Below are 17708 nucleotides of genomic sequence, written 5' to 3' on the forward strand. Positions count from 1 at the left end.
CATGTTATCTACAATGATACCGACACCTTATGATATCAAATTGACAATACATTCTTCTCGTTACGAAAGAATGTATGATTTCTCATTAACCAATAGCGGTGGATATGCATTATCAAAAGGAAGCAAATGAAAAATAGAATAGTGGTCCAATCATAAAAAAACTGTTTTACTGCTTCAATAATGTTGTTTTAAGAATATAAGATCAGATGTAATATAAAGATAAAGTACCGATAAGTGATAGAAACAAATGATGATGTTCCTGAATTTTGACTTAACCCTAATAATTAGCATAAAAAAAGTTGTCATCTTTTGACCAAACTTGATGCATGCACTAGTGAGCTTCTCACAATCATTTTGTTTTGTGAATAAATTGATCATTTGCCCAAGTCATTTCCATGTCTTCTACTTTATATATATATGTCTAAGTCAAGACCAAAGCCTAGTTAAGAATAGTGTTGGTGACTCACCAAAAGAAAAGAATGATGTTGATCAAAGGATTGGTGTAGCATAGCGCAAGACATCCTAATTAAAATTCATGTAGACAACAAAATGAAGCAATGGCATCATTGTAATATGGACATAAAGAAGGTTTACTTAGACAGCGTGGGATAATGTGGGATGATTAGACAGCGTGTTGTTGGTGATTCTTTTTCTTTTATTGGTAGTCAAAGCATGTTCATTCAACCCAAATCAAATTGAAGGGTGAGGCTCCAACTAGTATATTTGTAGAAAATTTTAACGTTTCCTCTAAGGGTAATTAAACTCATCTTTCTCATAAAGTTCGAGTTAGATTCAAACTATTTGTACAATATAGATATATAGGCTTTTTCATCTAAGATTAAATATGGGTTGAATCAAACGTTAATTATAATGTGACTATATGTTCTTGACCTGTTTTTATAAATGTGGTGTAGATATAGAAAGAGCTTCTAGTGCACAACTTCGCAACGGAATAGAAACAGTCGAGCAATTAGCTATACTCATAAGTCGAATATCCCTCACTATTTTACAATGAGAGAGTTTATTACGATGCATTATTTTCAATAAAATTAATGTTGTATTAACTTATTAACCAGTTAATATTTGGAGGTTGTTATATTGCATCATATTTATCATTTACATGAAATAATAAAGCAGAAAGTCTTTAGAAAACAAGCACTGATTGGACCCCATTTTCTGGTCCCCCCCTCTCGAAATTGAGAGATGTTCGAGGAAGAAAAAAGCACAACTTAAAATTGAAGAAAAAGAAGAAGAGGGGTCGATCGTAATGAGAAAAGTAAAGCAATTCCAATTTTCCATAACATCGGCGTAAATGGAGCTTATGTTAGATGGACCGACCACTAAATGGGTCCTACATGTGTAAGATTTTAGGTTGTTTTCCTGCCCATATTTGTCCATTGTTGAACTGTGGAAGGAAAATGAATATGCGGGCATTCTATGGGGATTGAGGAACCACAATCATAGTCATGTTAGCTAGCTCGCTACCTACGGTAAGGGTTGATCATCCCATCTTTGACCTAGACAGGTTGACAAACATTATATCCATGATGCATGCTCCATATAGTAGAGGAAGACAGAAGCATGTTTGTCACGTGTGTGAAGTGTCTATGTTCTTTGAAGATACAAATATATATATGTTGGACTTTTCTGCAATATCGGCTAAGCAATCCCCCTCACATTTGACCTCACACACCAAAAAAATGTTATAAGTAATTTGGATGATTTTTGTTGGCCACTTTACCAATGGAGGTAGAACCTCAGATCTCACTTCTATTAGCGGAGTGATATTAATGTTGAAAATGATATTGTAAAATGAACTTTTTTTTTATCAACATATCATGCGATGTATCGAATACAATAATTTTTTCCCAAGAGAAACAGTTGAGGTTTGGTCACGAGCATGATGTTCTCTGTTTTTCATAGATACAATATCTGTGTTATACATAGCAGCTAGCTAAAAATTAAGCCTAGAATCCAATGGTGGATATTGTTTACTATTAGGTCGAAGAAAAGGGAAACATCAATACGGTGGGGGCATGGCAGATTAGCAGATTACAGATAAGTCGATGAGTACTTTGATTGGTGGACTTGGTTGGTAAGTATTCCTCTAAAGCGCACCCGACAAATCTGGCTCAACAAAAAGAAAGGGAAAAAGCATAAGGCATACTAACAGGCTATGGCCCCCCAAAACCATAATTCATTCAAAGCTGGTTATATAGCTGTTCACTACCTAGCTTGGAAAAAGGAGGTCTTTTCATGTACACTGTATCTCGTATGCATTTGAGAAATTTTTTGGTCCGGCCCCTCGACCACATCAATCATTAGTCTATTCTTAAGGCTTGGGAGTTATTTTAGATAAATTGATAATAATTTTTATTGAATTATTTCTCTATATAATCACATTAGTCATGATTAAAATAATTTTATAAAGAAGCACGTAGGAGATGTTTTTCCCAAGAAGTGATTCTCAAGACATACTCTTATAAGAAAGCAGACTCTTCTTTATCAGGGTCTCATCCTCCCCATGGGGCCTACTCAAGTGAGACTCCAATACAAGAAAGGCTGTTTAACTGAAAAGTAAACGGACGGTTAACGTGATCAACTGTGGAATCGAACAGTGAGTCCAAGAACATATCTGTACGTAATAGAAATAGAGAGGAACCGGAGGGGGGGGACCCTATATAAATATACTAGGCTATCTATCTATCAAACTGATCTAATGATCTGGTGAGTTTGTGACTATCAATACTATCTCTTGAATATTATACCAAATATGGCAGAGATATTGATTTGGTGGAAATATAAGGTAGGGCTACCAAAATTCACTAGTAAGATTTCATTCTTTAAAAATTGAGTCATTATTTTACAATTTACTAATGCCCCGAGTTAACCGAGTTAGTCTAGCCCAATTTTATATTGGGTTAGACTTGGATTAAGATATCAAGTCTATATCACTTGAGTTACACCAAAACTCAAGAATGGTAACAAAAAAAATTACATTTTACACATAGACGAAAAAATGTAGAAGGATTTTGAGAGAAAGTGGCCTTATGAAATAAAATTTGATGCAAGGTATCAACTAGCTTATTGAGATAGGGGTAATTTTTCTTATAAAAAGTATATATGAGGCATGTCTTGGAAAACATTTAAGTAATTTCTTAGGTTCGTAAGCTAATCATATTAGTCAATTATCACGTGATCTGTAAAATAAGGAAAATGAGCGGGAATTTACAATTCTCCACCCAAACCACATTATAAAATGCCTAATTGACTCTTTCTTAAGTACTCACACCTTCCCTTGTCAAAATTATTCTGCAACTCATTCGAAGACGCAACTTAAATATCGTAATATTCTTTTCCATCACCACATCAATGTTAGAAGTACGATATAACTTTCATCGGAACAAAATCTCATTGATTCCTACCAAAAAATGTTGTTCATCCTTCTTTTTTTTTTTTTTTCTGCATCAACAAATTTAAAACATTTTCCCTTTTTTTTTAATATCAAAGATAAGAGAAAATGATTACTTTATTATTTATTTTTTTTCAGCAAAAGAGAAAACAAAAAGGTAAGGGGCAAGCAGGTTCAAAATGAAATGGCGCTTGGTGTGGCGATGATGATGGCAATTACATATTTGGATTCTAATTTATTTTCTAAATCTCGTTTGTGATTTGGTTTTTAAATAAGAATCCCTCTTGTCTATTTGAATAGGAAAGTGCATTAAAAGTACATCTACTGTACATGGCAAGAAATCTCTCCCCTCATAGGCCCAGGGCTCTATATATTCAGAGTCTACGTTTCACTTCAGTCTTCGTGACTCTCTCTCTCTCTCTCTCTCTCTCTCTCTCTCTCTCTCATGAGTTTTTCTTTTCTCTGTAAATACGATGTTTCAGTGTTCCATGGAGATGCAAAAGAAGAAGGTTGGCTTGGACGTGAGGCTTGAAGTGAAAGGTGAATTGGGTTATGCCTGGCTCCCTGTATGCCACAAGCGGAAGCTCAATCTGGTTCTAGATTGGCTACTGCGGGTGGCGTACGAGGAGCCAAGCATACCCTTTATCTTTCTCTCTCTTGTTCATTTATTTTGCTTGCTGCATCTGCACATATGTATAAGTGTTTTTATGGTTTTCATATTTGAATCATATATTTCCCTCTGCTTGCTTGTTGTATGAGTTCGATATAAAATGAGACGCATTTAGATGTACACAAGCTGTTGAATGTTGATATGGCTCAATGTAAATGCCCTTGGACAGCAAGTCATATTGAAGTTATTTTGACAGTGCGTATTATCAAGCTTGGTAAAGTTCAAAATGGGGGGTTTTCTTTATTTTCCTTTATCAATGAGTTCAAAATTAATTACGATTAGCAAACAAGGATTCCAAAGCGCACACCCGAGCTTATATGATTATGATTCCATAATCTTGTAGTCGATTCTTTATTTTCAAAATGTTCTACATATTCTCTTGATTTCATTCCTTTTTAATTTCCTTCTTTTTTTTAATGAAGATATCTTTCTTTAATACGATATAATCTTTGCTTTTTATATTTTGAAATATACGTTTAAAAAAATAAAAATAAAAAGAAGTTAAATATGATGAAATTGTTCATGATATATAATAATGTGGTATGACATAAAAGACCAAAAGTGATTTCATTTTTGGAAAAAACACTCGTGTGAAATTAGGATAACATTATTTTACTATATCTGGTTAATCAGAGCATGTTACGCGTGATAATATTTCCACAGTATTTTGTGTGAAAACAACAAAATAATACTATACTCGTTTTTTTTAAAAATCAAAAAACTATTCCCGTTTCATAAAAGTTTTTTCTGCACCTTCGAACTCTCAATGCAACTTTTCTGCTGTAAAGTACAAATAACGAAATGACAGACGAAGCTCACCTTTTTTTTTTTTCTTTGGTCTTCTTCTAATCTCACCAAACTTATTTAATATTAGGTACGTTTACAGCGTATAGTCCAGTTATATCAGATACACTGTTGGAAATTGGAAGGCCTATGGAGTACATGGTGCTTAATTTTCTCTGCAGGTTGACAGTGACTGCTAAATTTGTTGGCCAATATATCAAAGCCAGAAAGAAAGGACTGAAATGAGATGGGAACTTTTCTTTTTGGTCCACATGCACCACCAGAGCTTTAAGGATCCGATTCCCATTCGTATATGTACCAAATTTCTACTGTGGCCGCTGCTAAAGATCAATTTCCTCTGACCTAAAAAAGAAGGCTTTGATAGACGTACACTTTTCCTGTGCATGATTTGAATGATATATTCTAGGAGATCATTGAAAGAAATAATATCCCTATTGTTTTTAATTCTTCTTGACCAAGAGTTTTGTTATTGTATGGGAAATGTGATATGGATATCCGAGCTTTGCCAAGAAATATTCGTGGGGATCATCTCAAACAGTTCTCTTCTCCCATTGAAGTAGTTCTTCTTTCTTTTCAATTCTAGATAGGGGAATCGTCCCAATTGTGGTACGATCTAAGTATATATGATAATGAGTACGGTTATAGGGTTTGAGGTTATTGTATTCTTGACTTTGAGAAACTATTCGCGCAATATAAATCAGGATGGAAAATACTTGGCTCTTTTAAGTAATAAAGTTACATTTCTAATTGCAGACAAATCACAATTCAATAACTATTCAAGCTGTTAGTCATCAGCGTTATTTCCAACATTTACTACAAAACAGTGTGTGGAGATTACACATAAAAACATCAAATTGCTGGAGGCTTTCATAGCTCAGTTGGTTAAAGCACCTCCTTGAGTTTGATCTCAATGAAAGCCTTAAGGAATTAGCGCCGCACTTTAACCCAAAGATATGAATCAAATTGTTTCATTGATTGCAAGTCTTGGTCTAACAAATTGGAATGATAAATAGGGCTAACAAGAAAAGGCGAAACAAACAGTGATCCTACGAGGCCCAAATGGGCCTCATGTTCGACTCTTTACAAGGTCGCTTCTAGAAGCTCCACACTTGATGTAACTCTATGTAACGACCATTGGGCTTTTTTTTCTTTTTGTTTTGGTCGAAGACCAATTACTATTAGTCTTCCATATTTTTTATTTGGGTTAACTTGGGCCACAGCCCAAGCTACATTCTTTCTAGCGATGTTTGACATGTATTTTTAAGGTCATATTTGGTGAGTATGATTGGATTAAATTAGGAAATAGGATTGGATTACATTAGATTGGAAATGATAAGTATTCTTTATTTGCACTACTGTCCTGAGTTCATGCCCCGGCTCCCAAGTCCTGCGTCCGATGTCAAAGAGTTCTAGTAGTGGGATTATGTATCCCACATTTTTTGTAGGATAAGTTATCCTTTAAAAATGCACACAATAAGATTACTGTGAAATTATCTTTTATCATATCCACATCATCTATGAACACCAAATATGACATTGGATTAAGTCAATCCAATCTTACGGCTTATCCTAACCACCAAAAGAGGCCTAATGTCATTATTTTGTTTGGATTCACTTCACATACTGGGGAGGAGAGTTCTCAAAACCTCAACCCATTTGGTTCATGGAAAAGGAGGCTTGATAATGGAAATTCAATTGCTTTCCCATGTTTGGTAAGTCCAGGCATGGGAAATGGTTGCCTGGCACATGAGAAAATAGGGGGGAAAGTGAAGCCCTCCTTTTAACTTGGGTTTTGTTTTCCCTCCTCATGGGAAAGTTTGGGAAAATGAGCCAACATTCAATGCACAATTTTCATGATTATTTTGTCCCGATGAACAATTTATAATTACAATGTATCATTAAATGCATTTTTTTAATTTGATTTAATATGGATATAATTGGACAATCATACAAACTTTGTTTTCCATTCCTACTCAAAACAAACATGAGAAAGGAAACAAAGTGAAATCTCCCGGTTACGAAATTACCAAACGTGGTAAATGAATCTTTCATTCTCATTCCTTGAAAAATGACATGAAAAATCATTTTCTCTCAAATCCATTCCGTGAACCAAACAGAACCCAAATTTTTTCAGTAAATACTCTTAGCTAATAGAACTACAAAACTTCTACCAACAAACACTTGTTTTTAAACCCCTTTTCTATTTCAAGTATGAACGACTAAGTCATCCTTCATTTCATAAAATAAAGGGCATACCAAAAATCCCACATTTATCATATGATGACTCAGCATACTGTCGGTCGGGAATCACATACCATACGTATGCCCCAGTAGTGGCCCTAATGAAATGGACATCCATCCATGCATGCAGGTGCAGCAGCGATAGGTAGGCAGAGGCCAGAGCTACAGCTTATTATTCAGTCACAAACAGCATCCCAAATTCTCTCTTCTGCTCTCTCTCTTTCTTTCTTTTTTCCTTGAAAAATAAAAAAATTACAAAAGGCGAATGCTTTGTTTAACATTTTGTATCCTTGTCGCATTTACATTATATTATTAAACCCAATTTAATAAGTTAATTAATTTAAAAATACGTAGCCTTTGGTTCAAGATTATTCCCCTCTATCCAGACTCGCACACCATCAGACATTTGAGACTATTTAAAATCATAAAACCCACACTGAAATTAAGCAGCGTTATTTAACTAACCCGAATGATTAAAGTTGTATTTAGACACATGATTAAGACACCAATCTCTTGTCCGGCAGGAAAAAGATAAAGTAGTCTTAAAACAAATCAATCGTAATTAATTAAAATTAGAGTAATGTCAAAGAATTGAAGAAGTAAAGGGGACAAGGACAACAATGCGTGGTGAATAATGTTCATCACGATGTTTGATTTTTTTTTTTTTTTTTTTTCCCGCAAAATCTAAATCTAGTTACATTTCACCAACCGATTCATTTGGCGGTGTCCCCACTTGGGTCGGCAACAAAATATCGGCTGCTGATTTCGTTCGTGTATCTTTTGCAGTTTTTGTTTAGACAACACATTGAAAACTTAGGATGTTTTTTTAATGTTTATGCTGCATTTGATTTTGAGCGTCGGTGGCTAGTGGAGGTTGAGAGGAAGCCCCCACGAAAGTGAAGTATGTCATAGATCCACGCAGTAATGGGCTTCCCCTCATGGCATTGAATTGCAACCATGAAATTATGAACTTTTTGGATTGTTTTTGGATTGCATGAATATATGAAGGGACAATGAATTTGGTAGACTTGTGATCCACAAGCTCAAATGATAAATTCCGAATTGTTTTCACTTATAGTAAGACCGAGTGGTGTGTTATGCTGTCTGATTATAAATAGAGATTGTTGATTAGATGAATTTTTTTTGAATATGTGATTTTAATTTATAATATAGTATTAACGGGTGATGTTACGGCTCTATATGAATTATAATATGTGTGCAATCATCTAGATATAAACACTAAACCTATAACATTCGCGTGATGTTACCTTTACACTTAATAATTTCTCCAAATTAATCTATATAACACACTAGTTTTTTATTTATTAAGATAATACAACTCTTGTTACACCAGAAAAAAAAAAAAAAAAGGATATAAAACGAAAATAAAAAGAATAAAAAGTTGGGACCTAGTGGCGGGAACTCGTGCACAATTATAATAGAAAGGAAAAAGAATAGTGCCGGTAGTTTGAAGGAAAGAGAAGGAGATGGACCATGCGTAGCATATTTGGGAGGAGCTAACCATTGGGATATGCTTTAGTGCTCGACAAAATATTGAGACTTTTAATTAGGTCAAAAGGAGACTCGGTCGTCTAATCAATTGGTGGGATCATCATCCCTTAAATTAGCTATAGCTTTCTTCTTCGCTTAATTTCTTATATGGTTAGAGGTCTTTTCTCTGTCTACCCAGTTGACAACTTGACATCACATAGGTCAAAGCCATATGTTAGCCAATACATGGAATACACGAAGGCGTGTTAAGCGCATTTGTTCACTTGCGCTTCGATAATTTCAACTTTGTTCGCATAGGTAGGGGTGGAGCTATTCACATACTTGAAGTGACCTTGGTCCTCTTTCATCTTCTCATCTCATTTACTACAGAGAAAGTTTCTACATAGGTTACAGAAAAAAAATCCCTTAATTTTGAACTTATGCCCCCCAAATATCAAACTCTACCTCCGTCATTGCGAATAGGTAACCTTTGATGACAAATCCGGCATATTTTGAATCAATTAAGGTATATTGGGACTAATCATGGAATTGAAGACAAATACAAATGAGAGGAGGGTGCAACTAATTGTTGCCTTTTTGACAAGTCTATAGGAAAGTTCCGTACAGAAATCAGCTGCAGGTTGGGTACGGGACCCGGACAACTGTAATGGACAGGATCAACACGTACCATGCTAGCTACCATCTCACTGTTGAATGCATGTATCAAAATCTAAAGAGATACGCCCATTTATTGAGACACCTGGTTATGGATAGCTCAAATATATATATATAGGAGTATGTTTCATGGAATAATTTTCACTCCTCAAATTGTCTCAAGAAAATAATTGTCATATTGTGAATTAGAACTATTATAGTTGATTAGGCAAATATATCCAAATATACGATCTAGAAATACATCACACGTGACAAGAAGACATTGTTCACAAATAATAACTAGTGAGATTGATTTGGTAAAAGTATATGTGAATATATAACATATCAGATATTTGACAAGAGGGGGCGTTACTCATACTCAATGTACATACACGCATCTCAAAATGTAAGCGGTAGAAATGTAGAAAATGATTGATCTAACAAAGGATAAGATATCCACATTAAATGTCGGTACAACCGTACAAGAAGAAGCCGGTTGAGAAGGAAAATCAAAGAATCATAGCAACAATCACATGTTATCAGGGCCTACAAGGGATTTGATCGATTCTCATGGCTTATAAGCATCACAGGATCATCCCACCACAGCCAGTTCACTATAGTCTCTCTCTAGAGATCTGAATGAATTGTTTTGTAGGGCAGGTACCAGTGTACGTAGTACTTGATTGAAAATGAAAATAAATGCATGGGGAGGCCAGGCCACTCTATTTAGGGTTAGGGCTCCACCCGATATGACAGTCTATCTATATATGATTAATTGGGTGCAAATTGAAGTCCTAGGAGAAGATCACAGGATCCATCCATCCATGTCCATCCTCACCCAAAAACAAGAAAACAAACAAATAACTTTTTGCATTCGGCACAATTAGAAAAGGAAAATGCTTTGAGGGAGTGGTTAATTTGATGTAATGTTTAAAAGTGGTGTTGGGTTTAGGAGAATTTGAAACTTTGAAAACGACTCTAAGAAAAAAAAGTGAAAATTTGAAAGAAACATGGCTCTTTAGAAAGACTGGCTAGTACTTCCACAACCACAAGTAAAGGGAGACAATGAGAAAGAAAGGGGATGAAGTTTCAATTTAAAGCATTATGTATTTATTATTGTGAGTAGCCTAAGTTTTTTTTAGGGAGATTCACTATTATACTCGATATAGGGGCCCAAAAGGAACTATAATCGGTTTTTTAAAACAAGTCCAACTCCAAAACCTCATAAATTTTTTTTTAAAATTAAAAAAAAACTCCTAAAACACTCAATAGCCATCAAAGTAAATTTAATGATCAAAATTAAATTCAATAGGGTCAGTTGTCATTTTTTAAGTTTTTTATATATAAATTAAATGATGTAGAATTTATCTATTATTAATGCTAAAAACAGATATATGACTAAATATCTTTTTTTTTTTTTTCTTTTTTTTTTAATCAGTAAAGCATTCCTTCCATAAATATTTGAACCCAAGAAGATATTCTATATGTTTTCAATATGCCAGAGAGGTAAGGTACCACGGACACACTATGATACAATATGATAAGATTATATTTATGGGGGTTCAATCATTTAGCTTCTCTCCTTATTCTTATTCAAAATTTTAAATAGTAGTAGGTGACATTCATTAAAGTATGCGGCCATGGAGTAAATCAAACATTTTACTGACATATTAAAATTGTGAACATAAGCTGCTTTACGTTATCTGTATTATAAACCTTAAAACAAATCCTAAATATATTTTATGCAATGATAAACCCTAAACGAAATCGTAAAATCACCACCCTCATAATTTCAATAAAAGAAACACAAGTCGAATAAGCCATTAGATCTGTCCAATTGACGAGAGTGGGATCAAAAAAAAGTTAATTAGGTTCAATTCCCTTTCATTGTAACAAAAGATTAAGTAGAATGATGACGGTAAATCTTTTAAGTTTTCTTTCAGATTTCACCGATTATGTACGTCAAATTTGAATGTAAGAGGGCGTTTGGTATGTGTTTTTTTATATGCAAAAAGGAAGTCCCTTACGTCACTGTAATTACAGAAATGTAGAGAATAATCTTTTACCTTCCAAAGGGTCGATCCGTTCGACTCCTGGACTGTCCTTTTAGTCAACTACCTCTTCAAAAAACGCCAAAACAACAAAAGCCCAAGAATATTTTCTACCATACACCAAATCCATACAAACTCTTTTTTTTTTTAAAAGAATTGTGGCGGTATCATAGCTCCCTCCAACAAGCCACAACAGCAACAGCATCTTTTATTTTCCTCAATAAATAAAAAAATTATTTATTTATTAAAAAAAAAAAAACTTGGTCGTATGGTAGTGGCAACCTAAGAATGTTCCAAGATGGTCACAAAAACATTCGATTAATAAATTAAAACCAAAAAAAAAAAAAATTTGTGGCAAAAAAAAGAAAAAAGAAAAGAAAAACTTAATATCACTCTCTCTCCCCATCCCCTTCAAATTCTCACACCTATAAAAACCCTCCTAGTGGCTAGCTACTCCCTACCCATCTTCATCCACTACTACTAGCTACCTAAGCTACAACCCTTTACCCAAATCTTCAGTACGTACGGTGGTCTTTTTTGCATTAAAGCTCCAAAAATGGCGGCTCTGTCCACATCCTCCCCCATGCTCAACATTGACTCAAACTCTCCCGACGTTGACAAGCTCTCCTACGAAATCTTCTCCATTCTCGAAAACAACTTCCTCTTCGGCTACAACAACAACGGCAGCAGCGCCGCCAAAGAAAACCCAACAGCCCAAAACCTCCTCTCCGATACCAAACCCACCAATCTCTCCACTCCCCTCCATCACATGCATTCTAGCAAACACTTCACGGGCAAGGTCCGCGTCCTCGCCATTGACGCCGCCGGAGCCACCGACGGCCTCCTCGCCGCCAACTCCCTCGCCCATCTCGAGTCATCTCTCCGCAGCAAGTCCGGCAATCCCAACGCCGCCATCTCAGACTTCTTCGATGTCGTTTCCGGGTCGGGCTCCGGCGGCATTCTCGCCGCTCTCCTCTTCACCCGGAAGTCTAGGGACGGGTCGACCCGACCCATGTTCACCGCTCAGGAGGCCCTCAACTTCCTCCTCGACAACCGCCGCAGGATCTTCATGTCGTCGACGGGGGGGATTTTCCGGCGGGTTTTCCGGCCGACGAGGGCGGAGAAGGAGAGGGAGAAGCTCTTCCGCAAGACGTTCGGCGACCAGCTGAGCCTCAAGGACACGCTGAAGTCGGTGCTGATTCCGTGCTACGACATGTCGTCCCGCGCGCCTTTCTTGTTTTCGCGGGCGGACGCGGTGGAGATGGACGGCTACGATTTCAAGATGAAGGACGTGTGCGCCGCCACTTCCGCGCAGCCGGCAGTGGAGGTGAGGTCGGTGGACGGGAGGACGAAGATCATGGCCGTCGACGGGGGGATCGCGATGAACAATCCGACGGCTGCGGCAATTACGCACGTGCTGAATAATAAGCAGGAGTTTCCGTTCTGCAATGGGGTTGAGGATCTGTTGGTTGTGTCTCTCGGAAATGGAGAGTCAGAGCTCGGAAATTTGTCGCCTTCTGGCTGCCTCAAAATCGCCGGTGAAGGAGCTTCCGACTTGGTAAGAATTCTGATTATTTTTATTTTAGGATGTTTAATTATTATGAGATTAAATGAATTTTACTCGACTAATTGAGAAATTCACTAGTAAAAAAAAAAAATTATATATATGTATGGTTTATGATTTGCTAATTTAATATGGTTTTCTAAGGAAAAAAATTTGATTTGGTTCATGATTCTTGTACTATATGTATGGTGGTTGGGGTGGCATGATAAAAGTGCCACCTAATTATTAATATAGAAAGAAAAAAAAAAGAGGCCCTTTTGTTCCTTTTGTGCAATATTTTTAATTTGGTGCTCAATTAATTCAATTTTCTTTTTATGAGTAGGTCAGCTAACTAATCATTTTTTTCTCCCTTCTTCTGTAATTAAAGGTTGATCAAGCTGTTTCCATGGCGTTTGGACAATCTCGAGCAAGCAATTATGTCCGCGTGCAAGCCAACGGCATCATATCGAAAATGCATGGAGGTCTGCAAGCCTCAAACAAGAACAAGAACAAGAACAAGAACAAGAAGATAGACATGTTGGCCTTGACAGAGGAAATGTTGGCACAGAAAAATGTGGAGGCCGTACTATTCAAAGGCAAGAAAATGGTGGAGAGCACAAATGTGGAGAAGCTTGAGATGTTTGCTGGGGAGCTGATTAAAGAAGAAGAGAGGAGAAAAACTTGCTTCTTGCCAACTGTGGTTTTGAAACAGACTTGTTCAACATCGCCTAGCAGAACATCATCTGCCACAACCCTATCAACCATGTCATCTTCATGTTAAATTAATTAGTCTTAATTACTACCTTAAGCATTCGCAGCCGGTCGGGATAATCGAGATTAAGCATCCGACTCTGAGCTGAGCTGCTGAGTTTGAGAATTTGGGGTTTAAGTTTTATTTTGCTAGCTGATGATCATAAAGTGTATATTTATGGTAGAAGGGGGTTTGCAATGTGTATACGAGTTAAGTATGAAGGCAAGGCAAGTAGTGGCAAAGTGTAATCAAATTCAAGATTGGAGTTTTTCTATATTATAATATAATATATATACATTTAATTTGGAATTTTACTTTAGCTTCCTTTTGGCTTTTGGTTGAGGGCTGGGGCTACATGTCAGAGATTTGAATATGTAATAGCAGTTGTTGGATGCATATTCTACTCATTCATGGAAACCCCATCACCTCTCACTTTAGATTTTAAATGTGTTTAGGGAATCAAGTTAGTTCAATTGAAGCCTTGATGGGCGGTTTGCATAATAACTTGATTTATAGAGAACCATAAATTTTGGAAAAAATAAAAAGAAAAGAGGTAAAGAAATATATTTCCATAATTTGGTCTACAAAAGCACTATAGCCAATTGTATATTAGTGGTTCCGGTCTTTGTTTAGGGCTGGTGTTGTGGTGGTGTCACAATTTGTGCCGGTTTTGGATGTTATTTTGCTCATTAGAGAAGGAGGGATTCGAATACATGACGTTAGATACATATATAACTGCTATTAACTATTTGAGCTAAAAATTTATTATGAAATGATGTTTTAAATGTTCTTTTATGCTGTATTATTAGTAGTACTAGTATACGCCGAAATGGTGTTACAGTCACATCGAACAATTTCTTCATATATCGGATCTTTTTCTTTTTTGTGTGTGTTTGTTGGTTTGTGGGGAATTTTGTTTGGGGGATTGGGCTGGCTTTGCTGGCCCAATCTCAATTAAACCTAGTTTGTTGGGCCTCTTATATTCCTTTAGCTTTTGGGTTTCGTTCAGTGCTTTTGATTTGAAAAATGAAAACTAAATCTGGACTGACTTGAATTGAACAAAAGAACCCGAATTAGGTCGGTTCGGAGAATCAAGGAATTTACGCCGACATTACTCTCCAGTCGATATAAATTCCACAAACTTTAAAAGAAACATAAGAGTTACAGAAGAGGTGGCAAGAAGAGAAAGGCCTCTGTGGGTACGCAATGTCACCTGCGGATGGTGATGTCTCAGAAAGCCTCTCTGATATTGACGATGCAGAGGTACGCAGATAATTATATATATATTGCTCTTGCTTTTCTTGAGTTTGAATCGTGGTTGCCCATTTTTCTCAAGTTGATGAATAGAAGGTAGATGCTCAAATTCCTCAATGATGATTTGAATTTAATCTACATATCAATGCTCTTGGAATTTCCTTTCATGGTTATTGTGAAAAGTTTTGTTCTTAGTTCTTGACAATCAACCACATTTTCTATGTTTTAAAATAAAGGGTAAAAATTAATGAAAGACAAAAGCAGTGATCCTGAAAAGGAAAGTTACCCCCTGCCCATGATCCATCAGCTTTCTTCAAGATCACTTCCATCATAGCCACTTGGTATATAGTGCTTGGTCTAGACTTATCTGTAAAGTGCTGTCTTTGATTTGGATTTGTATATGATTGTTGCTTCAATTTTTTATTTTTGGAATTTTGACATGGAAGGCATGATGCTTGTGGTTTGTAGGTTGTTGGGTACCTTAACAGCAAGCAGGCGGCACTGTTCAAAAGAATGATTTGGGAAGCAATGAACAAGGACTATGATAAGGTAATGCCTTTGGAAATCCATAAATTTTATCATATGTGTGTTCACAAGGATTCGGTGCAATGCTAGGGGCTTTCTTAGTTTCTGTTTGTTCCATGGTTTCTTTTTATTTGTTGTCTATATTTTTGGCTTTTGAGTCTTTAGATTGAAAATCATTGAGGTTATGTAGTTAATCATGATTATCAGCCCCTGCATTATTTGCCTCTTCATTCTCCTTAGCTCTGTGATTGTAAGGGAATTCTTCACTTTTAAAACTGACCTCTTTTCTTGTATTTGAGTTTATGTTTGCTGCATGTCATATGTGCTTTGTGATCTGAAGCATAGGCTTGGAAGTCTCATCCAGCTTAGAGTTCTTGCCTAGTTCTGAGCTGTTATTGGAGTCACACACTGCATAACTGTGTTGAAAGTTTTCACTTCAATCTTATTTGCATTTGACTTATCTTTTGTTCTTTCGACTATCTGTGTATGTTTTACTGCTAGCATTGAGTCTTATGTATTGATCTCTATATGCAACAATAAAATTGGCAGGAAAAGAGTAGAAAACGAGCTAGAATGGCCAAGAAAGCTACTCGTGCTAAAAAGCCAGAAAAGGCTGTCAAAGTTTCTACTGTGATGGATACTAAGAATGTAAGTTAATAAACTGGTTTATGGAATTTTTGGTGCTTAAATTTTCCTGCCATGTTGGTTGTCCTACTTATAATTTATTTAACAGATACTAATGTGACATTTTGTTCTTGCAGAGGCTGAGTTCAAAAATCAACTATGATGCTTTGGATAAATTAAATGAAGAGCTTGTAAGCATCTTATATATGTCTTGTTTTAAAATCAATTTTGCTTCTTTTTTTTTTTTTTTTTGCAAATCTCATATTATGTTCTGTCAACATCCAAGGTCTCATTAACTGATGCACAGACTACAAGCGACTAAAAGCCAATCAAATCTAATGGCACATTTAATTTCGATTGTCAAATGATGTTACTTGTTCAATACAGTTTTTGTTTTCTTAATGTCTGGTTAGTGGGCAGATGCCAAATTCCTGTTTAATGGAATAAAGGTATATACAAGTGTCACAAACCATGGCAAGATAGAACTTAATACGTAAAAGAATGATCAATTGTGCAGGTTGTTTACTTATTGGGCAATTAATGGGAGACTTTAAAAATAGGAAAATCTTTCATCTTTTTATGTGGTTAATAGTTTTTTTGCCATGCAATGTAGTTCTTACATTGTTAGAAATCCTGGTAGGTTTTAGAGAATAGAGGTGTCTTTCTGCCAGTAATTGCTAGAACCTTTTCTAATTTTTTTCCCCATGAGTAAAATCAGGGTTATGCACCTGCATTCGAACAAGGCACGAAGTCTAATTGTGGCAGTCCAGGTGATATGCAACTGTCAAATGAGAAGAACAATTTTGAAGGCAGTCATGATGATGATTTTGAGCATGAAAGTAATGGATACAGTGAAGAGGCTGAAGCCAGACAAGGCCATGATGATGATACATATGTTGCAAATGACCAATATAATGGATGCAACTATGATGACGAATACAATTACGATGAGGAATGCGATTTTGACGAATTATGACTCAAATAAAAAATGATTTAGTTGTATCATGTTGCGATCAAAAGGTTAAGCAATTAAATCTTCTGGTTTTTGATAACTTTTTTGATTGGTATCAGTCTGAGGAGAGATGCAATTGAGCGTTGCTTGCATGTCAAACTATGTGAACTATAACCATGAGCACAAATTTGTAAATTGAAACATTGAATGGTTGGTTCCAAGCTGTTCACACTTTATTTAGGGTTGAGGGAAGCACCAGTTTGACAACAATATTTCCCCAACATTGACAACACCAAAAGACTTCTCAATATTATATACAAGTCTGATGAAATTTTTTGATTTGTATCTCAAACTGTGAATTTATATAATTCAATTAAATTTATTCACTGTTGAAAAATCTTTACATAGGAACACAGACTGAATTGTCTCGGTTCCAACTTCGAAGCTGTTCAGATTTTGGTAGCGAGAGCAAGGTACTTGGTATGACGGCCCTGAGCTATAATTTTACATGTCTTCTTCTTCCTTAACTCAACACTGGCAACACCAACTGCCTTCCAAACTCGTAAAGCCTTGGCCTCAATCTCAAAACATGAGTGATACATAATAGTATGTCATGGCCACCCAAGCAAAGTAAAAAAGGTGAAGAACCTAGTCAAGTTGCATCGCTGCGTAATCAAGTCCTTCTATATTGTAGTGCTCATAATTCATATTATGGGGGCATGTATACTTTTGTCAA

General features: G+C 36.0%; 2 protein-coding genes across 2 annotated transcripts; both read left to right on the forward strand.

The window, feature by feature from the left end:
• Positions 1-11755: 11755 nt before the first annotated feature.
• Positions 11756-13931, forward strand: LOC117624793 (patatin-like protein 3). Its single transcript, XM_034356245.1, has 2 exons — positions 11756-12881; positions 13255-13931. The coding sequence occupies exons 1-2, from the start codon at positions 11880-11882 to the stop codon at positions 13645-13647; spliced, it is 1395 nt and encodes a 464-aa protein (XP_034212136.1). The 5' UTR covers positions 11756-11879; the 3' UTR covers positions 13648-13931.
• Positions 13932-14772: 841 nt separating this feature from the next.
• Positions 14773-17193, forward strand: LOC117625807. Its single transcript, XM_034357371.1, has 5 exons — positions 14773-14880; positions 15360-15420; positions 15946-16044; positions 16158-16211; positions 16739-17193. Exons 1-5 carry the CDS (start codon positions 14837-14839, stop codon positions 16994-16996), a joined length of 516 nt encoding a protein of 171 aa, XP_034213262.1. The 5' UTR covers positions 14773-14836; the 3' UTR covers positions 16997-17193.
• Positions 17194-17708: the final 515 nt, after the last annotated feature.

Source organism: Prunus dulcis, chromosome 4, assembly GCF_902201215.1.
Source record: "Prunus dulcis chromosome 4, ALMONDv2, whole genome shotgun sequence".
Lineage (NCBI taxonomy): Eukaryota > Viridiplantae > Streptophyta > Magnoliopsida > Rosales > Rosaceae > Prunus > Prunus dulcis.